This window comes from Sphaerodactylus townsendi, linkage group LG03 (genome assembly GCF_021028975.2).
Source record: "Sphaerodactylus townsendi isolate TG3544 linkage group LG03, MPM_Stown_v2.3, whole genome shotgun sequence".
NCBI lineage: Eukaryota > Metazoa > Chordata > Lepidosauria > Squamata > Sphaerodactylidae > Sphaerodactylus > Sphaerodactylus townsendi.
The window spans coordinates 151521141-151548168 of NC_059427.1; the positions used below are offsets into that span (position 1 = coordinate 151521141).

The 27028-nt window shown below is 63.7% G+C and overlaps 1 protein-coding gene across 2 annotated transcripts in view; it reads left to right on the forward strand.

Annotated features, from left to right (window-relative positions):
- Positions 1 to 236: 236 nt before the first annotated feature.
- RAPGEF3 (Rap guanine nucleotide exchange factor 3) overlaps positions 237 to 27028 on the forward strand; it is a 72758-nt gene continuing 45966 nt past the window's right edge. Inside the window, exons 1-2 of one of the 2 annotated variants that reach the window (XM_048491599.1) lie at positions 237 to 513; positions 1117 to 1326. In XM_048491599.1, coding sequence (XP_048347556.1) covers positions 508 to 513; positions 1117 to 1326 — 216 coding nt within the window. In that variant the 5' untranslated portion in view covers positions 237 to 507. Of the gene's footprint in view, positions 514 to 1116; positions 1327 to 22577; positions 22622 to 27028 lie in introns of those variants that run through there. The other variant, XM_048491600.1, reaches the window with a different exon arrangement.

A 27028-nucleotide genomic window follows, 5' to 3' on the forward strand; every position in this document is an offset into this window, starting at 1 on the left:
CAGACTTGCTCGACCAGAAACGTGGCCACCTGCCTGCTGCATAGCCAGGCTCCTGGGGGGTGTGGTGCTCCCAGCCTCTGAAGAGAGGCTTTTCCAGCTGAGAGGTTCTGGGCATGTGGCCAGCTGCTCTCCTGGCGGCAGTTTCAGTGGCGCTTTTCCTGCTGCTGCTCCCGGGTCTCCAGAAGTGGGAAGGTGCAGGAGCGCATGATACATACATGCACACACTCTCATTCTCTCTTTCTACTTGGGACTGCGTGTCTGACCAGGAAGCTTGAAGCAAGATCCTGGTGGCTGCTGCTGTGTGCTAACAGGCGTGTTTGTGTGTGCCAACAAATGGGTTTGCTTAGCAAATGCGCCGGGTGTTGACGGCAATCCAAATGGAGTTGAGCATGTCGTACGCTTTTGGGATTCTGCCTGGGGGTTCTTCCGCTCGGTGGTGAACCTAGAACAGTCCAAACGCTCTCTGGCTTTCTATGTGGATTTCCCAATGTGGACCGGACGCAGGATATGGAGGTGAGTATCAAGTACAGCAGAGATACCTGTTGAGCAGTCTAACTTATGCTTTCGCGATCCTCCAAGATATATGCTTGGCCTGGTGAATGCTAAGTTTTCTCCATGCTGGTCTGCTGTAGCAAAAAATGACGAAGAGCTTTGGAACACCTGTAAGGTGGGTGTGTTATTCTGTACTTGGTTTCTGCGGAATCCACTCTGTCAGAAATGCAAAGTGGTCTCCTAAATATGCTATGTGCTATTTTGCTATAGGGGTTTTACCCCACACCTTCACAGGAACATCTAGCAAAGGAGTGACCTCATATGGTTGTGGACCAACCGCTGGTCTCTCAGCCTCACTCCCTGCGAGCTGTATTACAGAAATCATAAGGGTGACCTACCTTAAAGGGCTGTTGTAAGGATTATTGGAATAATGTAACCAAAAGACTCTGGATACACTGAAACGCATTCTATGACCATCATTGCCTTCCTATTGCGGTGTGTTGACCCTGCCATCGTGCCAGCCAAATGCAAAGCAACAAACAGAAAAAGGAGTTAGATTCAAACCCAGGAGCACCTTAGCCACAGAAAAAGGAACCTAGGCTGTTTTTGTTTGTTTCCCCAAAGGTGGCCTTGAACAGGCAGGGAAGGAGACATGTTGGGCTTGGTGATGTTACCCACATGCCCCAGCTTTCTGGGGGGCTCACCAGCACTGGGCCAGAAGGAAACCTTCTCTATGTGATTTGGAGAAAGATGCACCTGTTCCGCAGCTATAGTTATCAGATCCAGCTGGAGGACCAGGAAGGTGTCACCCCGAGGATTCAGGGTATCCGATGGGTAAGTTCCGATGTTCTTGCACTGGGCCTTTTTTGGGCAGGGGGGAGAGGAAAGGAGTTGGGACTGGGTAGCGATTGCTGTGATGACGAAAATGGAGTGGCTTCCTTCGAGCACGGGCACACCAGCCGATATGGCCACAAACAGAGGTTTGTTATTGTGCTCGAAGCTGGTTTGGCAGCCTGCTGTGTGTCAACATGATAGTCAATCACTTGAGATTGGTATGTTCTCGGTTCCAGAAAGGATATGAAGCAGGTCCCGCCTGTCCCCATAATTGCAGTCTGTGCCCATGGTAGGTTTTAGCTCTCCGGGGCTACCAAAGCCTCTTAGTTTTGTACCATGCTCTGTGGTATCTCATTTTTTATATGCCATTAAAGGTATTGTATTTGTTGTTGTTGTATCTCATTTTGATCCGGTTCTTTTCTGCTCTGTTTTACTTTTCCTGCCTAATCCAATCAGTGTGATTAATGACTAGAGCAGTTGTGCAAATATTTGTTCAAATACATTTATTGTGTTTTTCTGTCTCCCAAGTCATAGCAACCTTGTAAGGTAGGTCAACCTGAAAATGCAGGGGTGCCATTGACTTGGTGAGCATCATGGCTGGCCAGGGAATCACAGGTTCCTGGTCCATTTTAATCCTGGCCATCTCCTAAGCAGCTTAGAGAAGCAAGCTTGGTTCTTCCTTACCTTTTTGCCCTCACAAAAACCCCGTGAGGTAGGTAAAGCTGAGAGGTTGGCCAAAGTTACCCAGCAAGCTTCATAGCAGAATGGGGATTTGAACCCGGGTCTCCCGGAGTCCAATACTCTAAGCTCGCTCTCTCAGCTTTTCTTTGCACTTTCCTGGCAATCACAAAATTCTTACGTGGAAACCCTTAATTATACTTAGCATCCATGTAGAGATTTTAGACTGTGCAAAGGATTTCACATATTATTTCATATTATTTACAACACCTCTGCAAGGCAGGTCAGCATGATTGTCCTCATATTACACCAGTGAAGAAATCACGTATGTATTGAAAGAGCTGTCTGCAAGATACAATTAGCCTCATGTATCTCTTAACAGTGCGTTGGGTGCAGCTAGTTTTTTTGCCTGTGTCTAATTCCCTTTGATATACTCTCTGCTGCACATGTTTTTGCCCATGGCGGCCCCCTGATCCACAGGACAGACTTTCTGGCTGATCAAAAGGGTCCCCACCCCCTTTTTGCTGTGAAAAAGCTGTTCAGATCCCAGCCCAATGAGCAGATAGTAACAAGTGTCAATCCTACGTATTTGTGAGTAGCTGTGTATACACAAACTGAGAATCAACAAGTACTGTAGATGTTGAAGTGTCCTTTGGGCTACTGAACTCCAGTTCCTGTAGCTGCCCGGTCACTCATGATCAGAGCAAACTAATTCTGTCTTGTGAGTCTCTTCTCCTATCTCACAATGAAACAATGACTTACAATGAAACAATGACTTACTAGGCAAACTAAGTAGTGGTGGGATTCAAAAATTTTAGTAACAGGTTCCGATGGTGGTGGGATTCAAACAGTGGGCGTGAAGCCAATGGGAGCTGGGCAGCAGGCACAGGACGGGGGCGTGGACAGGCATTCCGTGGGCGGGGCATTCCTGGGCAGGGCTGTGGCAAGGACGCAGGGCGCGCGCGCCCCAGGTGAAGTTCCCCTTTGCCCCGCCTCTAGATTCAAATAATGACTGCTTAAAGTATTAAAAAAATCAATATACCGAAAGGTAGTGTATTATTTCTTTTTAATATAATTATATTGATTGATTTTAAATAATAACATAAGTAAGGAGAGAAACCAAAAATTGTTTACAATTGTTAACATATTACAAACATACCTAATTATCTCTCTCACCCCCCCAACCAAAACATCCTATATTGCCTCCTCGCTTTCCCATATTTCCCTCCCTCCCTACTTTCTACTTCCCCTTCAGATTCCTATAACTACTTTATCTATTCCACTTGAAAGAAAACTAATAGAGGGAGAGATCCAAAATCCTTAATCTAAAAGAGTAGTTTAAACTCCTCTCTTTCCAATATAAATGTCAAGGGGAAAAAAGAAAATGAAAAATCTTTACCTATAATAGTTTCCCAACCTTTATACCAATGAACAAAAAAAATAGAATTACTACCGGTATATATTGTGTTATTTCATACAGTTCATACACACGTGGGGGGGTGCCATTGGGGACAGGGGGGCCACAGGGGGCCCTGGGAGGCGATTTTGCATTTCCCACTTGACGAGATTTGTTGTACCCAGGGACAGAGATTACCCCCTTGTCCCTAGTGGAGTTAATCATTAATAACTAGTTCTCCAAACTGAGAAAATTTTAGTAACCGGTTCTACCGAATAGGTGCGAATAGGCTGCATCCCACTTCTGAAACTAAGAAAGCTTGATATTGTTTTTTGTTCCCTTCCAACAAGACTTGAGTCATGGTCCATTTTTTCTCAGCTGCTATTTCCCTTCTCCAAATTGCCCCTTCCCATTGGCAGCTCAAAAGCCAGGCATTGTAGTTAAGTGTTTCTGACTAGGATTTGAGAGACCCAGGTTCGAATCACCACTCTGACAGGAAAAATCATTGAGTGACCTTGGGCCAGTCGCACCCTTTCATCCTAACCCACCCCTCAGGGTTGTCATGAGGATAAAATGGAGGAGAGGAGAATGCTGTAAACTTTTTCTTATTTGACATCGGGTTGGTGTTGCATACAACACGTACTTTGAGACTTCCCCTTAACTTTTTAAAAACTAGCTTGGTGTTTCAGGATTCTACAAGGAATCAGGGCTATGGTCTACTTCAGGATCTACCTATTGGGTTCCCCTGTTTTCTGATCATTACATTTTGAATGCACATAGGAGCATGTGAAGTGGCCTTTGGTCTATCAACCTCAGTACTCTCTTGGCTCTGACTGGCAGCTGCTTCTGTATGGTTTCTGGTAGACAGTCACATCATCTACGACTAGATGTTTTTATCTAGTGATACCAGGGATTGAAATTGGGACATTTGGCATGCAAAACAGATGTTTTACCGCTAGCTGTGACCTCTCCTCCCTTTCTGGAGAGCCAGTGTGGTGTAGAGCTGGTGCACTCTAATCTGGACAACTGGGTTTGATTCCCCGCTCTGCCACTTCAGCTGTGGTGAACCAGATTAGCTTGTGCACTCCAACGCATGCCAGTTGGGTGACCTTGAGCTAGTCACAGTCCTTTGGAGCTCTCTCAGCTCCATCTACCTCACAGCGTGTTTGTTGTGCGGGGAAGGGGGGAAAGGGAAAGGAGATTGTAAGCCCCTTTGAGTCTCCTTAAGGTATATAAATCCAAACTCTTCTTCTTAAACATGTCTATAGACATAGTGTGCAGGTAGGGATGCCAGCCTCCAGGTAGGACTGCAGAGATCAGTTTCCCTGGATCTAATGGATCCTTTGGAGGGTGGGCTCTATAGTATTGTATCCTACTGAGGTCCCTCCCCAGGTTCCATCCCCAATTCTCCAGGCATTTCTCAACCTGGATCAGGTACCCCACCTCCCCAATCCACTAGCTGTTGTCAGGGAGAACCCAGCAACCCTAATTGCAGTTAGGGTTGCCACATATGGCCTGACAACTGAAAGTAGATGGGAGGCTTGTGGGGGGAGGGACTGGTTAGTAACATCCCACTTCTCAAGGAACTGCAGGAAATTCTACAGAAAAACCATAGTTTCTGGCAATTTCTAGAGAGGACTGACATCACTTCCAGGTTTTCCTTGGACATGACATCAAGCTTCCAGACTGATGACCATTTTTTGGTTTATTTTTTTCCTGCCACCACTAGAGCAACAACAGGAAATGAGAGCTGGGGTGTGGAAATCCCCCACTCCCACCCCGCCGCCACCGCCGCCACTCTGCTGGAGCCTTGGCTGCCTTTACTGCTGGGCATCTTCCCCTAAAGGCAGCCATGTCCCATTAGCCTCTTGACAATGATCATCCCCATCAGAAGGGAGCAAGCAGCGTCATCTGAGGAAGCAGCCCACCATCTTTCTGTTAAACTAAAAAGTTTTTTTTTCCAAGGGTACTTTCAATTTGTTCTCAGGGAGTTGCAGGGTGAACTAGAGGCTCTTAGGAGAATGGGGACAGTGACAAATTCTTATCAGTATAGTCTCTTCCTCTTGCAATTGGTCAAGGAAAGGCCAGGGCCTGAGTGATTTGGGGCAAGGCTATTATCTTTTCCCCTAAAATAAACAGGAGTCTTGTAAAAGACCAGGAAAACTCCTTCCAGTATCGGCATGAGGGGTCTGTTTCTGCCTTCAAGTCACAGCTGACTTATGGTGACCCCTCCAAGGGTTTTCAAAGCAAGAGCCATTCAGAGGTGGTTTGCCATTGTCTGCCTCTCCATCACGAGCAGATCCTGTTTAACTCCTGGGATCTGATGAGATCAGGCTGGCCTGGAAAGACTAGCATGAAATAGTACACTGATAATCTGAGGACAGGATACCAGCCTTGCAAGCAGGAAAAAACAAAAAAAATCAAAATACAGCTGGTGGTTAATTCCTAATTGGAGTGTGAAAACCCCACCTTGTCTTGCTCAGCAGCTACATCTCTCTGTAGCCTTCCACAGAAATAACTCAGATGTTTCCTTAGGGGAAAAAAAGGTGTACTGGAGAGCTTAGCCCCCTTCTGCACATGCAGAATAATGCACTTTCAATCCACTTTGCAGCTGGGTTTTACTGTGCATAATAGCAAAATCCACTTGCAAACAGTTGTGAAAGTGGATTGAAAGTGCATTATGCTGCATGTGCAGAAGGGGCCTTATTAGCGGTGCTTTTAAAAATTTGCTGTTCTTCCCTCGGCCCCCCCAAAAACTGAGAGATGAACGCAGGACATTTCCTACAAGAAACCAAACCCTTTGTCTTTCAAGGCCAGCCTTCTCTACTCTGACTGACAACTGCTCTCTAGGATCTCAGCAGAGGTCTTCTGCATTTCATACCTGATCTTTTTCCAATCGGAGATGACACCTCTGCTAGGATGGGTGGGCCATGTCCAGATGCCGGAGCCCCTCCCCTTCCTCCCTTGCATGCCACCCCTCACTTCCTCCCCTCCCTCTGCTTGGCATCCTTCTGCGTGCAGTCAGATGATGTACCATTGAGCCGCACTCCCTGCATAATGTGTCATAGATTGGTGCCCTTTTAGGGTCCTGCTTTGGTCTGGACTGTGGAGCAGGGGAAGATATCCAGGGCAGAGTTACTGCAGACCAAACCCACTGAAATCAGTGAGTTTAGACTGGATTTATCCTGCACAGGATAGCAAGATTCAAGGGCACTGACACCTTAAAGACCAGCAAAACATCCAGGGTACAAGCTGTTGAGAGTCAAAGTGCCCTTCGTCAGATACAAATAGGAAATAGGGGCCCATTATGCTTGGAATGCTTACCTCAGGGCTCTTGACTGCACAATGGTGTTGCACTGGGTCTCTTCATGTTTCTCTGTTTACACACAAGAGATACCCTCTGCCTACTGCACAGTTTGCTGGCTGAACTCTCCCAAGTCTCTGCTTGTCTTGGTTCTTTTAACTCTAGGACAGTGTCTTAGAACAGATATTCTCTCCCTATTGAAGTTGAAATACAAATGCTTGTAGTTGAAATAAAGTTTTTAAAAGCCCTCCTTACTTTGCAGAAGTAGAGTGAGGGAGGTAGGGTAAAGCCAAAAAACCCCAAGTGGAACTATTTGTTCCATCTTCCCTATGAAGCAGGGGAAAAGGTCACTCTTGGTCCACTCTCACAAACAGCCGAGATTATAGGATCTGTTGCGTAGTGAGTGTGAGAGGGGGGGAAAGCTGTGCCCCGAAGAGAATTTATCTTCAGTGCAGGGCAGAGCACCACTGTATAACTGGCCAGAATTGCATAGAATCACACTGTAGTGTAATGAGGGTGGGACAAAGGAGGGGTCTTGCCCCAGATGCCCTGGCCACTGCCCCTCCCACAGTGGCTGCAAAAAAAACACCTGCCTGTGGTTGCTTTAAAATTAAGCTTAATGTACTTCTAGGTGAGTGGCAGCAGGGAGGATACTGGGAGGCGGGGACAGGCCAGTGAAATCACTCTTTTTCTGGCCTTATCCCTGCCCCCAGTTTCCTCCAGGCCACCACTTACCTGGAAGTAAATTAAGCTTAATTTTCAAGTACCCATAGGCTTTTTTTTTTATTTTATTAAAGATTAGAAACAGATGTATACAATAAAAATAATCCCCACCCCCCCCCCCCCCCACCCCCCCCCCCCCCCACCCCCCCCCCCCCCCACCCCCCCCCCCCCCCACCCCCCCCCCCCCCCACCCCCCCCCCCCCCCACCCCCCCCCCCCCCCACCCCCCCCCCCCCCCACCCCCCCCCCCCCCCACCCCCCCCCCCCCCCACCCCCCCCCCCCCCCACCCCCCCCCCCCCCCACCCCCCCCCCCCCCCACCCCCCCCCCCCCCCACCCCCCCCCCCCCCCACCCCCCCCCCCCCCCACCCCCCCCCCCCCCCACCCCCCCCCCCCCCCACCCCCCCCCCCCCCCACCCCCCCCCCCCCCCACCCCCCCCCCCCCCCACCCCCCCCCCCCCCCACCCCCCCCCCCCCCCACCCCCCCCCCCCCCCACCCCCCCCCCCCCCCACCCCCCCCCCCCCCCACCCCCCCCCCCCCCCACCCCCCCCCCCCCCCACCCCCCCCCCCCCCCACCCCCCCCCCCCCCCACCCCCCCCCCCCCCCACCCCCCCCCCCCCCCACCCCCCCCCCCCCCCACCCCCCCCCCCCCCCACCCCCCCCCCCCCCCACCCCCCCCCCCCCCCACCCCCCCCCCCCCCCACCCCCCCCCCCCCCCACCCCCCCCCCCCCCCACCCCCCCCCCCCCCCACCCCCCCCCCCCCCCACCCCCCCCCCCCCCCACCCCCCCCCCCCCCCACCCCCCCCCCCCCCCACCCCCCCCCCCCCCCACCCCCCCCCCCCCCCACCCCCCCCCCCCCCCACCCCCCCCCCCCCCCACCCCCCCCCCCCCCCACCCCCCCCCCCCCCCACCCCCCCCCCCCCCCACCCCCCCCCCCCCCCACCCCCCCCCCCCCCCACCCCCCCCCCCCCCCACCCCCCCCCCCCCCCACCCCCCCCCCCCCCCACCCCCCCCCCCCCCCACCCCCCCCCCCCCCCACCCCCCCCCCCCCCCACCCCCCCCCCCCCCCACCCCCCCCCCCCCCCACCCCCCCCCCCCCCCACCCCCCCCCCCCCCCACCCCCCCCCCCCCCCACCCCCCCCCCCCCCCACCCCCCCCCCCCCCCACCCCCCCCCCCCCCCACCCCCCCCCCCCCCCACCCCCCCCCCCCCCCACCCCCCCCCCCCCCCACCCCCCCCCCCCCCCACCCCCCCCCCCCCCCACCCCCCCCCCCCCCCACCCCCCCCCCCCCCCACCCCCCCCCCCCCCCACCCCCCCCCCCCCCCACCCCCCCCCCCCCCCACCCCCCCCCCCCCCCACCCCCCCCCCCCCCCACCCCCCCCCCCCCCCACCCCCCCCCCCCCCCACCCCCCCCCCCCCCCACCCCCCCCCCCCCCCACCCCCCCCCCCCCCCACCCCCCCCCCCCCCCACCCCCCCCCCCCCCCACCCCCCCCCCCCCCCACCCCCCCCCCCCCCCACCCCCCCCCCCCCCCACCCCCCCCCCCCCCCACCCCCCCCCCCCCCCACCCCCCCCCCCCCCCACCCCCCCCCCCCCCCACCCCCCCCCCCCCCCACCCCCCCCCCCCCCCACCCCCCCCCCCCCCCACCCCCCCCCCCCCCCACCCCCCCCCCCCCCCACCCCCCCCCCCCCCCACCCCCCCCCCCCCCCACCCCCCCCCCCCCCCACCCCCCCCCCCCCCCACCCCCCCCCCCCCCCACCCCCCCCCCCCCCCACCCCCCCCCCCCCCCACCCCCCCCCCCCCCCACCCCCCCCCCCCCCCACCCCCCCCCCCCCCCACCCCCCCCCCCCCCCACCCCCCCCCCCCCCCACCCCCCCCCCCCCCCACCCCCCCCCCCCCCCACCCCCCCCCCCCCCCACCCCCCCCCCCCCCCACCCCCCCCCCCCCCCACCCCCCCCCCCCCCCACCCCCCCCCCCCCCCACCCCCCCCCCCCCCCACCCCCCCCCCCCCCCACCCCCCCCCCCCCCCACCCCCCCCCCCCCCCACCCCCCCCCCCCCCCACCCCCCCCCCCCCCCACCCCCCCCCCCCCCCACCCCCCCCCCCCCCCACCCCCCCCCCCCCCCACCCCCCCCCCCCCCCACCCCCCCCCCCCCCCACCCCCCCCCCCCCCCACCCCCCCCCCCCCCCACCCCCCCCCCCCCCCACCCCCCCCCCCCCCCACCCCCCCCCCCCCCCACCCCCCCCCCCCCCCACCCCCCCCCCCCCCCACCCCCCCCCCCCCCCACCCCCCCCCCCCCCCACCCCCCCCCCCCCCCACCCCCCCCCCCCCCCACCCCCCCCCCCCCCCACCCCCCCCCCCCCCCACCCCCCCCCCCCCCCACCCCCCCCCCCCCCCACCCCCCCCCCCCCCCACCCCCCCCCCCCCCCACCCCCCCCCCCCCCCACCCCCCCCCCCCCCCACCCCCCCCCCCCCCCACCCCCCCCCCCCCCCACCCCCCCCCCCCCCCACCCCCCCCCCCCCCCACCCCCCCCCCCCCCCACCCCCCCCCCCCCCCACCCCCCCCCCCCCCCACCCCCCCCCCCCCCCACCCCCCCCCCCCCCCACCCCCCCCCCCCCCCACCCCCCCCCCCCCCCACCCCCCCCCCCCCCCACCCCCCCCCCCCCCCACCCCCCCCCCCCCCCACCCCCCCCCCCCCCCACCCCCCCCCCCCCCCACCCCCCCCCCCCCCCACCCCCCCCCCCCCCCACCCCCCCCCCCCCCCACCCCCCCCCCCCCCCACCCCCCCCCCCCCCCACCCCCCCCCCCCCCCACCCCCCCCCCCCCCCACCCCCCCCCCCCCCCACCCCCCCCCCCCCCCACCCCCCCCCCCCCCCACCCCCCCCCCCCCCCACCCCCCCCCCCCCCCACCCCCCCCCCCCCCCACCCCCCCCCCCCCCCACCCCCCCCCCCCCCCACCCCCCCCCCCCCCCACCCCCCCCCCCCCCCACCCCCCCCCCCCCCCACCCCCCCCCCCCCCCACCCCCCCCCCCCCCCACCCCCCCCCCCCCCCACCCCCCCCCCCCCCCACCCCCCCCCCCCCCCACCCCCCCCCCCCCCCACCCCCCCCCCCCCCCACCCCCCCCCCCCCCCACCCCCCCCCCCCCCCACCCCCCCCCCCCCCCACCCCCCCCCCCCCCCACCCCCCCCCCCCCCCACCCCCCCCCCCCCCCACCCCCCCCCCCCCCCACCCCCCCCCCCCCCCACCCCCCCCCCCCCCCACCCCCCCCCCCCCCCACCCCCCCCCCCCCCCACCCCCCCCCCCCCCCACCCCCCCCCCCCCCCACCCCCCCCCCCCCCCACCCCCCCCCCCCCCCACCCCCCCCCCCCCCCACCCCCCCCCCCCCCCACCCCCCCCCCCCCCCACCCCCCCCCCCCCCCACCCCCCCCCCCCCCCACCCCCCCCCCCCCCCACCCCCCCCCCCCCCCACCCCCCCCCCCCCCCACCCCCCCCCCCCCCCACCCCCCCCCCCCCCCACCCCCCCCCCCCCCCACCCCCCCCCCCCCCCACCCCCCCCCCCCCCCACCCCCCCCCCCCCCCACCCCCCCCCCCCCCCACCCCCCCCCCCCCCCACCCCCCCCCCCCCCCACCCCCCCCCCCCCCCACCCCCCCCCCCCCCCACCCCCCCCCCCCCCCACCCCCCCCCCCCCCCACCCCCCCCCCCCCCCACCCCCCCCCCCCCCCACCCCCCCCCCCCCCCACCCCCCCCCCCCCCCACCCCCCCCCCCCCCCACCCCCCCCCCCCCCCACCCCCCCCCCCCCCCACCCCCCCCCCCCCCCACCCCCCCCCCCCCCCACCCCCCCCCCCCCCCACCCCCCCCCCCCCCCACCCCCCCCCCCCCCCACCCCCCCCCCCCCCCACCCCCCCCCCCCCCCACCCCCCCCCCCCCCCACCCCCCCCCCCCCCCACCCCCCCCCCCCCCCACCCCCCCCCCCCCCCACCCCCCCCCCCCCCCACCCCCCCCCCCCCCCACCCCCCCCCCCCCCCACCCCCCCCCCCCCCCACCCCCCCCCCCCCCCACCCCCCCCCCCCCCCACCCCCCCCCCCCCCCACCCCCCCCCCCCCCCACCCCCCCCCCCCCCCACCCCCCCCCCCCCCCACCCCCCCCCCCCCCCACCCCCCCCCCCCCCCACCCCCCCCCCCCCCCACCCCCCCCCCCCCCCACCCCCCCCCCCCCCCACCCCCCCCCCCCCCCACCCCCCCCCCCCCCCACCCCCCCCCCCCCCCACCCCCCCCCCCCCCCACCCCCCCCCCCCCCCACCCCCCCCCCCCCCCACCCCCCCCCCCCCCCACCCCCCCCCCCCCCCACCCCCCCCCCCCCCCACCCCCCCCCCCCCCCACCCCCCCCCCCCCCCACCCCCCCCCCCCCCCACCCCCCCCCCCCCCCACCCCCCCCCCCCCCCACCCCCCCCCCCCCCCACCCCCCCCCCCCCCCACCCCCCCCCCCCCCCACCCCCCCCCCCCCCCACCCCCCCCCCCCCCCACCCCCCCCCCCCCCCACCCCCCCCCCCCCCCACCCCCCCCCCCCCCCACCCCCCCCCCCCCCCACCCCCCCCCCCCCCCACCCCCCCCCCCCCCCACCCCCCCCCCCCCCCACCCCCCCCCCCCCCCACCCCCCCCCCCCCCCACCCCCCCCCCCCCCCACCCCCCCCCCCCCCCACCCCCCCCCCCCCCCACCCCCCCCCCCCCCCACCCCCCCCCCCCCCCACCCCCCCCCCCCCCCACCCCCCCCCCCCCCCACCCCCCCCCCCCCCCACCCCCCCCCCCCCCCACCCCCCCCCCCCCCCACCCCCCCCCCCCCCCACCCCCCCCCCCCCCCACCCCCCCCCCCCCCCACCCCCCCCCCCCCCCACCCCCCCCCCCCCCCACCCCCCCCCCCCCCCACCCCCCCCCCCCCCCACCCCCCCCCCCCCCCACCCCCCCCCCCCCCCACCCCCCCCCCCCCCCACCCCCCCCCCCCCCCACCCCCCCCCCCCCCCACCCCCCCCCCCCCCCACCCCCCCCCCCCCCCACCCCCCCCCCCCCCCACCCCCCCCCCCCCCCACCCCCCCCCCCCCCCACCCCCCCCCCCCCCCACCCCCCCCCCCCCCCACCCCCCCCCCCCCCCACCCCCCCCCCCCCCCACCCCCCCCCCCCCCCACCCCCCCCCCCCCCCACCCCCCCCCCCCCCCACCCCCCCCCCCCCCCACCCCCCCCCCCCCCCACCCCCCCCCCCCCCCACCCCCCCCCCCCCCCACCCCCCCCCCCCCCCACCCCCCCCCCCCCCCACCCCCCCCCCCCCCCACCCCCCCCCCCCCCCACCCCCCCCCCCCCCCACCCCCCCCCCCCCCCACCCCCCCCCCCCCCCACCCCCCCCCCCCCCCACCCCCCCCCCCCCCCACCCCCCCCCCCCCCCACCCCCCCCCCCCCCCACCCCCCCCCCCCCCCACCCCCCCCCCCCCCCACCCCCCCCCCCCCCCACCCCCCCCCCCCCCCACCCCCCCCCCCCCCCACCCCCCCCCCCCCCCACCCCCCCCCCCCCCCACCCCCCCCCCCCCCCACCCCCCCCCCCCCCCACCCCCCCCCCCCCCCACCCCCCCCCCCCCCCACCCCCCCCCCCCCCCACCCCCCCCCCCCCCCACCCCCCCCCCCCCCCACCCCCCCCCCCCCCCACCCCCCCCCCCCCCCACCCCCCCCCCCCCCCACCCCCCCCCCCCCCCACCCCCCCCCCCCCCCACCCCCCCCCCCCCCCACCCCCCCCCCCCCCCACCCCCCCCCCCCCCCACCCCCCCCCCCCCCCACCCCCCCCCCCCCCCACCCCCCCCCCCCCCCACCCCCCCCCCCCCCCACCCCCCCCCCCCCCCACCCCCCCCCCCCCCCACCCCCCCCCCCCCCCACCCCCCCCCCCCCCCACCCCCCCCCCCCCCCACCCCCCCCCCCCCCCACCCCCCCCCCCCCCCACCCCCCCCCCCCCCCACCCCCCCCCCCCCCCACCCCCCCCCCCCCCCACCCCCCCCCCCCCCCACCCCCCCCCCCCCCCACCCCCCCCCCCCCCCACCCCCCCCCCCCCCCACCCCCCCCCCCCCCCACCCCCCCCCCCCCCCACCCCCCCCCCCCCCCACCCCCCCCCCCCCCCACCCCCCCCCCCCCCCACCCCCCCCCCCCCCCACCCCCCCCCCCCCCCACCCCCCCCCCCCCCCACCCCCCCCCCCCCCCACCCCCCCCCCCCCCCACCCCCCCCCCCCCCCACCCCCCCCCCCCCCCACCCCCCCCCCCCCCCACCCCCCCCCCCCCCCACCCCCCCCCCCCCCCACCCCCCCCCCCCCCCACCCCCCCCCCCCCCCACCCCCCCCCCCCCCCACCCCCCCCCCCCCCCACCCCCCCCCCCCCCCACCCCCCCCCCCCCCCACCCCCCCCCCCCCCCACCCCCCCCCCCCCCCACCCCCCCCCCCCCCCACCCCCCCCCCCCCCCACCCCCCCCCCCCCCCACCCCCCCCCCCCCCCACCCCCCCCCCCCCCCACCCCCCCCCCCCCCCACCCCCCCCCCCCCCCACCCCCCCCCCCCCCCACCCCCCCCCCCCCCCACCCCCCCCCCCCCCCACCCCCCCCCCCCCCCACCCCCCCCCCCCCCCACCCCCCCCCCCCCCCACCCCCCCCCCCCCCCACCCCCCCCCCCCCCCACCCCCCCCCCCCCCCACCCCCCCCCCCCCCCACCCCCCCCCCCCCCCACCCCCCCCCCCCCCCACCCCCCCCCCCCCCCACCCCCCCCCCCCCCCACCCCCCCCCCCCCCCACCCCCCCCCCCCCCCACCCCCCCCCCCCCCCACCCCCCCCCCCCCCCACCCCCCCCCCCCCCCACCCCCCCCCCCCCCCACCCCCCCCCCCCCCCACCCCCCCCCCCCCCCACCCCCCCCCCCCCCCACCCCCCCCCCCCCCCACCCCCCCCCCCCCCCACCCCCCCCCCCCCCCACCCCCCCCCCCCCCCACCCCCCCCCCCCCCCACCCCCCCCCCCCCCCACCCCCCCCCCCCCCCACCCCCCCCCCCCCCCACCCCCCCCCCCCCCCACCCCCCCCCCCCCCCACCCCCCCCCCCCCCCACCCCCCCCCCCCCCCACCCCCCCCCCCCCCCACCCCCCCCCCCCCCCACCCCCCCCCCCCCCCACCCCCCCCCCCCCCCACCCCCCCCCCCCCCCACCCCCCCCCCCCCCCACCCCCCCCCCCCCCCACCCCCCCCCCCCCCCACCCCCCCCCCCCCCCACCCCCCCCCCCCCCCACCCCCCCCCCCCCCCACCCCCCCCCCCCCCCACCCCCCCCCCCCCCCACCCCCCCCCCCCCCCACCCCCCCCCCCCCCCACCCCCCCCCCCCCCCACCCCCCCCCCCCCCCACCCCCCCCCCCCCCCACCCCCCCCCCCCCCCACCCCCCCCCCCCCCCACCCCCCCCCCCCCCCACCCCCCCCCCCCCCCACCCCCCCCCCCCCCCACCCCCCCCCCCCCCCACCCCCCCCCCCCCCCACCCCCCCCCCCCCCCACCCCCCCCCCCCCCCACCCCCCCCCCCCCCCACCCCCCCCCCCCCCCACCCCCCCCCCCCCCCACCCCCCCCCCCCCCCACCCCCCCCCCCCCCCACCCCCCCCCCCCCCCACCCCCCCCCCCCCCCACCCCCCCCCCCCCCCACCCCCCCCCCCCCCCACCCCCCCCCCCCCCCACCCCCCCCCCCCCCCACCCCCCCCCCCCCCCACCCCCCCCCCCCCCCACCCCCCCCCCCCCCCACCCCCCCCCCCCCCCACCCCCCCCCCCCCCCACCCCCCCCCCCCCCCACCCCCCCCCCCCCCCACCCCCCCCCCCCCCCACCCCCCCCCCCCCCCACCCCCCCCCCCCCCCACCCCCCCCCCCCCCCACCCCCCCCCCCCCCCACCCCCCCCCCCCCCCACCCCCCCCCCCCCCCACCCCCCCCCCCCCCCACCCCCCCCCCCCCCCACCCCCCCCCCCCCCCACCCCCCCCCCCCCCCACCCCCCCCCCCCCCCACCCCCCCCCCCCCCCACCCCCCCCCCCCCCCACCCCCCCCCCCCCCCACCCCCCCCCCCCCCCACCCCCCCCCCCCCCCACCCCCCCCCCCCCCCACCCCCCCCCCCCCCCACCCCCCCCCCCCCCCACCCCCCCCCCCCCCCACCCCCCCCCCCCCCCACCCCCCCCCCCCCCCACCCCCCCCCCCCCCCACCCCCCCCCCCCCCCACCCCCCCCCCCCCCCACCCCCCCCCCCCCCCACCCCCCCCCCCCCCCACCCCCCCCCCCCCCCACCCCCCCCCCCCCCCACCCCCCCCCCCCCCCACCCCCCCCCCCCCCCACCCCCCCCCCCCCCCACCCCCCCCCCCCCCCACCCCCCCCCCCCCCCACCCCCCCCCCCCCCCACCCCCCCCCCCCCCCACCCCCCCCCCCCCCCACCCCCCCCCCCCCCCACCCCCCCCCCCCCCCACCCCCCCCCCCCCCCACCCCCCCCCCCCCCCACCCCCCCCCCCCCCCACCCCCCCCCCCCCCCACCCCCCCCCCCCCCCACCCCCCCCCCCCCCCACCCCCCCCCCCCCCCACCCCCCCCCCCCCCCACCCCCCCCCCCCCCCACCCCCCCCCCCCCCCACCCCCCCCCCCCCCCACCCCCCCCCCCCCCCACCCCCCCCCCCCCCCACCCCCCCCCCCCCCCACCCCCCCCCCCCCCCACCCCCCCCCCCCCCCACCCCCCCCCCCCCCCACCCCCCCCCCCCCCCACCCCCCCCCCCCCCCACCCCCCCCCCCCCCCACCCCCCCCCCCCCCCACCCCCCCCCCCCCCCACCCCCCCCCCCCCCCACCCCCCCCCCCCCCCACCCCCCCCCCCCCCCACCCCCCCCCCCCCCCACCCCCCCCCCCCCCCACCCCCCCCCCCCCCCACCCCCCCCCCCCCCCACCCCCCCCCCCCCCCACCCCCCCCCCCCCCCACCCCCCCCCCCCCCCACCCCCCCCCCCCCCCACCCCCCCCCCCCCCCACCCCCCCCCCCCCCCACCCCCCCCCCCCCCCACCCCCCCCCCCCCCCACCCCCCCCCCCCCCCACCCCCCCCCCCCCCCACCCCCCCCCCCCCCCACCCCCCCCCCCCCCCACCCCCCCCCCCCCCCACCCCCCCCCCCCCCCACCCCCCCCCCCCCCCACCCCCCCCCCCCCCCACCCCCCCCCCCCCCCACCCCCCCCCCCCCCCACCCCCCCCCCCCCCCACCCCCCCCCCCCCCCACCCCCCCCCCCCCCCACCCCCCCCCCCCCCCACCCCCCCCCCCCCCCACCCCCCCCCCCCCCCACCCCCCCCCCCCCCCACCCCCCCCCCCCCCCACCCCCCCCCCCCCCCACCCCCCCCCCCCCCCACCCCCCCCCCCCCCCACCCCCCCCCCCCCCCACCCCCCCCCCCCCCCACCCCCCCCCCCCCCCACCCCCCCCCCCCCCCACCCCCCCCCCCCCCCACCCCCCCCCCCCCCCACCCCCCCCCCCCCCCACCCCCCCCCCCCCCCACCCCCCCCCCCCCCCACCCCCCCCCCCCCCCACCCCCCCCCCCCCCCACCCCCCCCCCCCCCCACCCCCCCCCCCCCCCACCCCCCCCCCCCCCCACCCCCCCCCCCCCCCACCCCCCCCCCCCCCCACCCCCCCCCCCCCCCACCCCCCCCCCCCCCCACCCCCCCCCCCCCCCACCCCCCCCCCCCCCCACCCCCCCCCCCCCCCACCCCCCCCCCCCCCCACCCCCCCCCCCCCCCACCCCCCCCCCCCCCCACCCCCCCCCCCCCCCACCCCCCCCCCCCCCCACCCCCCCCCCCCCCCACCCCCCCCCCCCCCCACCCCCCCCCCCCCCCACACCCCCCCCCCCCCACCCCCTCCCCCCCACACCCCCCCCCCCCCCCACCCGCCCCCACCCCCCACCCCCCCCCCCCCCCACCCCCCCCCCCCCCAACCCCCCCCCCCCCCCAACCCCCCCCCCCCCAAACCCCCCCCCCCCCCAACCCCCCACCCCCCCACCCCCCCCCCCCCCCACCACCCCCCCCCCCCACCTGCCCCCCCCCCTACCTCCCCCCCCCCGGGAGGGGAGGGGAGTTTTGACTGGAAGGCAGTGTATAAAGCAATTAAATGAGTCACAATAAATCAACCATTCATTTAGATTGTGCTGAAGAGGTAGCAAACAATAACAGAAGTAAAATGCTTGTTAATGTGGACCTACATTACTGCTGTTTGGAAAAGGTGGGTCTGAACCCAAGAATATGAGCTTGTAAGATGGTAGTTAATGAGGAAAGAAGAGTGGCATTGCTTTCAGGTCAGGTCAGCGGGAATGACATCGTTCCGGGGACAGGATTTTCTCTGTTCTCTCTTTGCATCCTTCCCTGCCCTGCTCACAAACTCTTCTACTGCAAATCCTCACAACAATCAGCACTACCCTTTCCCTGATGGCACTGAGTAGTGTATGCAGCTGGAAGCTCTCAGGCCCCTTCTGCATATGCAGAATAATGCACTTCCAATCCACTTTCACAATTGTTTGCAAGTGGATTTTGCTACTCAGCACAGCTGCAAAGTGGATTGAAAGTGCATGATTCTTCATGTGTAGAAGGGGCCTCACAAGTAAGTGGACAGGGAAATGGTTTGCTGGAATTCATGGTGGCAGCAGTAGGTCCTGCCAGAAGTCCTGGGCCATCAGCTGCCCCATGAGGGTATGCATATGACGGCCATGACTGGAGAGACCCAAATACCCAGTGACACCTATGTAGCGCAAATATCAATCCTTAGGCCCTAAATTTTGTGCTCCAATTCAGATGGCTTAGTCCAGGGGTCCCCAAACTTTTTAAACAGGGGGCCAGTTCACTGTCCCTCAGACTGTTGGAGGGCCGGACTAAAAAAAACTATGAACAAATTCCTATGCACAGTTGATTGTAAAATGTTTGATTTCACCTTTCAGCCTTTCTGTCATGGTCTATTTTTAGAACAGTGACCAAAGTATGTCAAGTACAGGGTGGGCTCCAAATATTGTTGGGGAGGCTGTGGAATACCTTCCCCTGTAAAAAAAAAAAAGCAGAACTTTCCCAATGAAGCATTCCATCTAACCCAGGATCAGGTATCTTCCTGGGTTCTTTCCTCCCTAGCAGCCAGTGAGCGATTCGCCAGCCTGGCTGATGCCAATGGGAGTGAGGTGGAACAGAAAGCCTGAGAGCAACACATGGAGTAGCCGAGAGGGAAGGGCGGAGCAGGCGTTGCCACATGTAAGGTTTCCAACTCTGGGTCAGAAAATGCATGGAGATTTGGGGGTGCCATCATGTAACTGCAATCAACGGCCGTTGGGGCCAGTTCCTCCTCTCCCTCGAGCCCCCACTGCACATGAATGGAGCCATCGCTGCCATGCCTGGCGGGCCGGATAAATGCCTTCAGGGGGCCACATTTGGCCCCCAGGCCGTAGTTTGGGGACCCCTGGCTTAGTCTAATGTGCATGGAAGATAAGTGGCACAGGGCAGCATTAAGGAGCTCATACACTTTGGAAAGGACTGGTCTAAGCACACATCAGTTGAGAGAGTTTGACTCACCTGGACTCCTGGGCTAATCCGCTAACCTTTTCAGCATTATCTTGGCAAAGCTGGAGGTGGCAGAAGGTCCCTGGCACCAAGGCCTGGCACTCCTGCCCAGCTGACGTCACACCTTCTGAGATTGAAGATTAGGCTGCTTTTAATACTCTATCAGGGTGCTCTTGCATAGTTTAGGGCAGTGGGCTGAAAAAGTCGTCGAGTTCTGCTTTGCACTTTTACCTGTTTTTAGGTTTGACCTGGAGCCATAACACTAAGGTATTCCCACCGAGTCAGCCTGTGATCTTCTACAAACCAAAGGGAATTGGTTGGTACTATTCAGGGAACCAAAGACTATGGATCCCTATAGATGGAAACCAGGGGACGGCACAGAGAAAACAAACATTATACTAGGCTGTAACCATCCTCCAACTTTAACCATCACAACTTTTTCACCAATAACCCTCCCAACAGTGTAATGTAGTAGTTACTACCAAGTTATGACTGGGGAAACCCTAGGGTTTCCAACCTCCAGGTGGGTGTATTCATTAAACATTATTACACTGAAAGCAGCTAGCAGTGCTAAAGCTATGTAATGTAAAACACAAAGTAAATGTCTTAATGTAGACTCTCTGGTCTTATATTATTTACAAATGGTTTGGAAACCATACAGTATCTTAAGAGTATGTATCAGTACAACATGAGTACATCCATGAAACCTTCATATACAGTCATATAAACATGAATCAACATAAACCCTGAAGTATACGTAGGCTAAAAAACAACACCACAGAGCTAGGCAGCATCTGGATAAACGGTTGACCTTGTCAAAACGTCAAGGCCCTTGGTAGATATTCAGCCTTCACAAGACTCTTTCAAAGAGAGGAAGGCTTTAGTTCTTACCTCAAAGGGGGCAATGTCTCATTTAGTCATCCTGGACTGCAGTCTGCTGTAACATCCCTAGACAGCCGTAAAATGCCCAAGCCACTTTCAGTGTAATTAAGTTCAATGTATACAGTCTTGGTACACCCCCACCCCGCAATTGATCACTGTTATGGTGGATTAACCTCCAAGTGATACCAGGATCTCTTGAATTACACTGATCTCCAGATGATAGAAATCAATTATCCTGGAGAAAATGGCAGCTTCAGGGGATTATATCCTGTTGAAGTCTTTCCCTTTCCCAAATCTCACTTCCCCCCCAGGCCCCACACTCAACCCAGATCTGGCAACCCTAGCTCAGCAAGATGGACCTTACCACAGACATTGTCTGTATGCACTAAGTTTGGAGGAACTAAGTTCGCACTCCTGTCCTTTAGAGAATTCAGCTGACAATTCTTTTCTCCCATCAGTTCCCATTGCTTAAAAGTGTAGGGAGAGGGCAGATAGGGGAGAGGCTGATTGGCTCATAGGCATAAGGGAAGGGGATGACCCCAGGAATGGAAATGCTCAATTCTTTGTGTTTTGATTTGGCTTGCAGGTGTCTGCATCTAGCGACTAATGGTTTGTTTTCTAACTTATGGATGGGGAAAAAACAATTTGTAGGATTGGAGACTGATCCATTTAAGTTTCTGCAATCCAAGAATGTCATTGTCGGGGAGGCCTGGAATGCTGCATGTGGCCTGCCCCACCTAGGCTTAGCATGTACTGATCTGATATCCAGACAGCAAGCTAGTCAACAGGATCAGACCTGTGTCAAATTTGGGGCCTGTCTTGTTCCCAGCTGTCCCTGAAGCCCCTTTGCTTAAGAACCAAGCCCTGGCCTGAGGCAGTTTTGATTGCTTCTGGCAGCAGACTGCTCTTGTGATGTTTGCCGTGTAAACACATCTCAGGGGCGGGGAAGTTCTTTGCACTCCTTGGTTGGGGAAAAGAGAAGCCTTGGCAAGCTGGCAAGAGACCTTGAGAGGGAGAGGAGTGCATCTGGAGAGGACATTTCTAGGAAGAACACGGGCTGTTGCCTGTCGCTTCCTGTACTTTCTGACCTATGAAGACTGGGCACAGCTTTCTGCCATGGCCAGCTAAGGTTTGATTATGCCTGAAACCTATTTTCAATGTCTGGGCTCAAGCCCGGAATAACTGGGCTCAAGACGGGAATAATTTAGATGACCATCCGAAAATATGTTGCCAGCACTGGTGTGAGAAATTACAGGCAAGTTAGAAAGCAGTGCCTCAACTTGCCAACCTCCAGATGGGGCCTGGAGATCTCCTGGAATTTCAACTGATTTCCAGACTACAGGTGTTATACCCCACCCTTAGCCAGATCTCCAGGTACAGTTTGGGGAGAGAGCGAGCTGAAAATGTGATGCCATAAGAGCAGCCATTTCCTCCATTCTCTATGATCTGGAAATCAGTTGGAATTCTGGGAAAACTCCAGACCCCGCACTGATGTTGTAACCCTACATGTAACTTTGAAATGCAGTGTTCTTCAATAAATACTGACTCTAGCTTAATTGCAGGGACACCAAGTATTGAACTAAAGAGGCATAGTGGTTAGAGTGTGAGTAGGATTTCAAAATCATACTGCGCAGCCATGAAATTTGTCGGGTGAATTTGGGCCAGAGATACATTGCAGTCTCTTACCATAGAATGTTGTGATAAAAATACAGAGAGAATACAATGATAAAAATACAGAGAGAATACAATGGCCAGGGAGCTCTGAGCCTCTTGGAGGAAGGGCAAGCTAATTAAGTGTGTGTATAAATTAAAATAGAAGTTCATAATAGTAGGGTTGCATGCTTAGAAGTAGGGCTGCCAGATCCATAGTGTGAGGCCTCTGACCTCCCACTAAGGCTCTAGTGGGAGGAAATGGGTGGCGAGGAGGGGGAGGGGAGAGAGACATGTGCCAGCACTGCACAGAGTGGCCAGCTTTGCAGGTAGAACCTGTAACCTGGCCACCCTAAGGGGCATAATACTAAGATCGCTGCACGCATACTTGGCACAACCAGGTCATGTTAAGAAAAGCATCTTTCCCATGGCCTGGATGGGATGGAAAGAAGGGGGCAACGTTTTGAGAAGAGGAAAGCATGATGGACAGGTTTCTCCCCTCCTCCCTCCCACACACACACAATGACCCCGTGTTGCTGTTTGGGTTGGAGAAAGTCTTGGCGGAATGTGTTTGTTCAGCTGTTTTAAGTCCCTCTCTGATCGATCAAGCATCATCACATCTTGTGACAGTGATTTATACAAGTAAGCTGCATATATATACACATATAAATCCGATATACTAAGGGTTATATATATAAATCTGATAGCAAGGGTTGCCAAATCCCAGGTGGGGCCTGAATATCTGCCAGAATTACAACTGTTCACCAGATTTTAGAGATCAGTTCCCCTGGTGAAAATCGTGGCTTTGGAGGGTGGACTCTATTGCATTATACTCCAATTGAGGTCCTTGCCTTCCCTGTGTCCCCAAATCTCCAGGAAATTCCCAGCCCAGAGTTGGCAACCCTTTTACTCAAGGAGACCAGCGGGTCAGTCAGAACGATTAGTGTGACCATGTTGTCACTGGACCCATATCAGATTATTTTTGGTGTGTTTTAGGGATGGATGTGTGTGAAGTGCCCTCAAGTCACAGTTGAATAATGGTGACCGCACAGGGCTTTCAAGCCAAGAGACTTGCAAAGGTGGGTTGCCATTGCCTTTCTCAGCATAGAGACCCTGGACTTCCTTGGTGGTCTCCCATCCAAATACTTACAGGGGCCGATTCTGCTTAGCAGCCAATGAGACTGGCCTTGCCTGGGCCATCCAGGTTAGCGTGAGTTTGTACAATAGGGAGGGGAAAACCTGACTCCCATATGAATCCGTGCAAACTCAGGGCAGAAGAGCTCTCAGCATAGTCTTCCTTTTCAGGCCTGTTCTCTGAAATGTCTGGATTCTGCTTCTGAATTCAAAACAATGAACCTTTAAGAAAGGCCTGGGAAAATTCCCCTTCAGCAGGTGGCATCAAGGAAGCAGACAGACCAGGTGATGGGCAAGCTGGAGGTCTATTTAAATTATAGTGATTATGGGTCCTGCAGAACACTTCCACTGACAAACGGTATTCTGTCAGCCAGCGTGGACCTTCCCCCCTTCATGCTGCCATCTGAAACTCATCCCAAAATGCTGCTTCTGTGGAAGGGGAGATCCCCGCCCCCCTCCACAACAGTATGAAAGGAGAGTCAGGGATCAGGAGGAGAGAGGAGGTCAACAATAATGTCCTCCACTGTTCTGTTAGTGGACATCTTCTGTGAGGTCCATATTAATTTGCATTTATAGATGTAAATTAACATATTCAAATGTTGTCTTTTCTCCTCTTTTCTCCTTTTTGGGGGTGTGGTGTATGTCTACATGGGCACCCTAGGTAGAGTGGGAAAGAACAGAAATTAAGACATTTAGAATGGATCAAATCCCGCAGCTTTTCTTTCTATGCATTTGACGGCAGAGTATTGTTCCTCTCCTACACTCATATCAGGCATCCATGTGAAGGCTTTGCTGTTGTGTGCTTGCGGTGGTGACATGATCTTCCACACTCTTCCACCTGACTTGTTTCCCTCCGTTGTGCATATCTGTCAGTGCTCAAAAACTGCTGCTTTGGGGCCTACATTGCAATAAGTGCCCACTAAGGCCTTAGGAAAAGGCAGCAGAAAAGAGGAAGACCCAACATGGATTGACTCTATGAAGGAAGCCAGGGCCCTCAGTTTGTAAGGCCTGATTAAGGCGGTTAAGGAAAAGACATTCTAGAGATCATTAATGCATAGAACTGCAGTAAGTCTGAAATGATTTGACAGCCCTTAACACACACCCTGTGCTGGAAAGTTATTAGCTGGCTGATTTTCTCTCTCTCTCTCTCTCTCTCTCTCTGTATTTTTGCTAAACCACTTAAAGGTGAAAAAAAATTCCATGGGTCCTCTTGTGATAACTCTTGAAATACCTAAACTGTTCAGTCAAGTACATGTTTAGCAGTGCTGAACTGGGATGGGGGTAGGGGTAGGGCAGGGAGACTGGCAGTTTCCTAGAAAGTTATTTGTAGTAAATCTGGTTCCACTATAGAAAGTGCTTCTAATCTGAAGTGATACTGGTATTTGTTTGTCCAGTATATTTTATTCCACTCATCCACCAAGGGGTTTAGAGTTTTCCCTTTCTCAAGTTTTCTCACATAGCCCTGTAAGGCAGGTTAGATTGAGAGAAAGTGACTAGTTGAAGGCTGCCCCACGAATTTCATGGGAATCTCGTGCAGGAAATCCAAATACCCTTGCCATCCATCACCCAGGATAGTTGCCTCAGTTTTCCTCATGGTAGGGTTGGTTCTGTGTTTATAGACTGCCCTGATTTCTGCTCATGAAATTGACCAAATCTGACTCGAACTGTGAAAGGGCAAGCCAGATCTTTCTGCAAACCTGAAAAACACCCCAGATTTGCAGACAAATCTGAGATCTTAAACAAAAATACATAGAGATTTTTAAAACCCCAAAATGACAAAAAGAGCACCCATAGCTTTAAGAAACAATGTTTCTCAATGGCAGCTGTTATGCAGCCATTAAAATCAAGGCTCAATTTTTGTCATTAGGCAGGGAGAGGGGGCAGGGCCATTTCCAGGGCTCTTCTGGTCACTCACTTGGGCCAGATCTGGCAGTAACCACAGGATGACTTGACACCACCTGACTGCATGAGTTACCTAGACTTTCTTCTTTCTTCTGTTCTACAGCACCCATCTCATTAAAGCCAATTTGGTGTAGCAGAGAGTCAAAATAGGGTTTGGGAGTCCTGGATTTAAATTGTCAGTTTGCCATGGAAGCTCACTAGGCAATATTGAGTCCCTCGCATGCTTTCAGACTAACCTACCTCACAGAGTTGCTGGGAGGCTAAAAAGGAGAGGAAAATGATGTAAGATGATTTGGCCCGTGATGGGAAGAAAGGTAGAAATGAAGTAAATAACAAATAAATATAGTTGAAGATGGGAAGCAGATAAAAGACAGGTTGGTGAATGGCTGAGAAGAGAATGAAGCAAGGAAAGGCAAGAAGATTAGGGGGGGGGGGATGCCACAAAGAGGAAACAGGAAAATAATGTGTGGGCAATACTGGGGTAAGTGATGTGCCCCTCACACCTCCTGGAGAGTTGTGCAACCACACAACTGGGCCATAGTTTCCTAGGTAGAGGCTGCCTAGGTAGAGAGGGAATGCTGAAGACAGAAGGTCAAAGAGAGGTAGAAGAAGGAGGAGGAGGAGCAGGAGGAGGAGGAGGAGTTTGGATTTATATCCCCCCTTTCTCTCCTGCAGGAGACTCAAAGGGGCTTACAATCTCCTTGCCCTTCCCCCCCACAACAAACACCCTGTGAGATAGGTGGGGCTGAGAGAGCTCCGAGAAGCTGTGACTAGCCCAAGTTCACCCAGCTTGCGTGTGTGGGAGTGTACAGGCTAATCTGAATTCCCCAGATAAGCCTCCACAGCTCAGGCGGCAGAGCTGGGAATCAAACCCGGTTCTTCCAGATTAGATACACGAGCTCTTAACCTCCTACGCCACTGTAGGTGGATGTTTGGTGAGAAGGGGAGAGGCTATGGGGACTTTCAAGAAAGGGAAAGAGGAAATAGAGGGGGAAGGGGAATTAGAAGCCCCCATAAGTTCTTGCCAGTTCCCACTAGTAGCGTGCATTTTCTTACCCTTGTGGGTATATGATGTGTATTGATTGGCTCTAGGGTTGCCTGCTCTGGCTTGGGGAGCTCCTGAAGATGTGGGGGCAGTGCTTGGAGAGGGGAGAGAGCTTAGCAGGGACATGATGTTACTCTGGGACATTCATTTCTCCAAGACTCGATGGTATACTATACACTATAATACTACAAGCTGCCATTTCCTCCAGGGAAAATGATCGCTGTGACGTGGATATTACTTGTAATTCCAGCAAAACTCCAGGTCTCACCTGGAGGTTAGCAACCCAAATTGGTCCCTGACATTGGAACTTACTTGCCTTCTGGGTTGATCTGAAGGTTTCCATAAAGGCTGGTTCACACATACAAGAGAACTAGGTAAAAAGGAGGAGATGGAATCTTGAAATGGTGAAATGGTGGACTGTACCACTTGAGATTGCAGGTCGGGGGTTCCAGTTGTGAATCAAAATAAATTCAACTATCCACGCAAATGGAAAACTACCACAGCAGAGAGGATGGTTCTACCCACCTCATTGCTCTGCACGTGTGTACCAGAATTATAGCTCATAAGTAGAATTCTGTCCTCTCTGAAGACTACCGGGGATTGGGCGGTTTATAAATTCAAATAAATAAATAAATAAATAAATAAATAAATAAATAAATAAATCATGGCATGGACCATACATACATACCATACCTGGGTTATGAAGCACTAAGTGATATTATGGGATGAGGTAATTCAGACTGTGTGTGTGGTAACATGGATTGCTGAGAGTAGTTCTGTGCAACTCTCATTTAGAGATAAGTTTCACTGAACCTGACCTAGATAGCTTCAGGTCAGGCCAGCATGATATAATAGTGGAGAGCAGGGTGGTGTAGTGGTTAAGAGTGGTGGATTCTCATCTGGAGAACCGGGCATGATTCCTGACTCCTCCACATGATTCCCTGCTCCTCCACATGAAGACTGCTGGGCAACCGTAGGTCAGTCACAGTTCTCTCAAAATTCTCTCAGCTCCACCTACCTCACAAGGTGCCTGTTGTAAGAGAAAGGGAGAGAAGGTGATTGTAAATTGCTTTGAGATTACTTAATGGGAAAGAAACAACAGTATAAAAACTAACTCTTCTTATCCTCTCAAAAACTAAGCAGGGTCTACCCTGGCAAGTATTTAGGTGGGAGACCTCCTAGGACAGTGGTGGCAAACCTTTGGCACTCCAGATGTTATGGACTACAATTCCCATCAGCCCCTGCCAGCACGGCCAATTGCCATGCTGGCAGGGGCTGATGGGAATTGTAGTCCGTAACATCTGGAGTGCCAAAGGTTTGCCACCACGGTCCTAGGAATTCCAGGATTGTGAAGTGGAGGCAGGCAATGGCAAATAACCTCTGAACATCTCTAGCCCACCAGAGG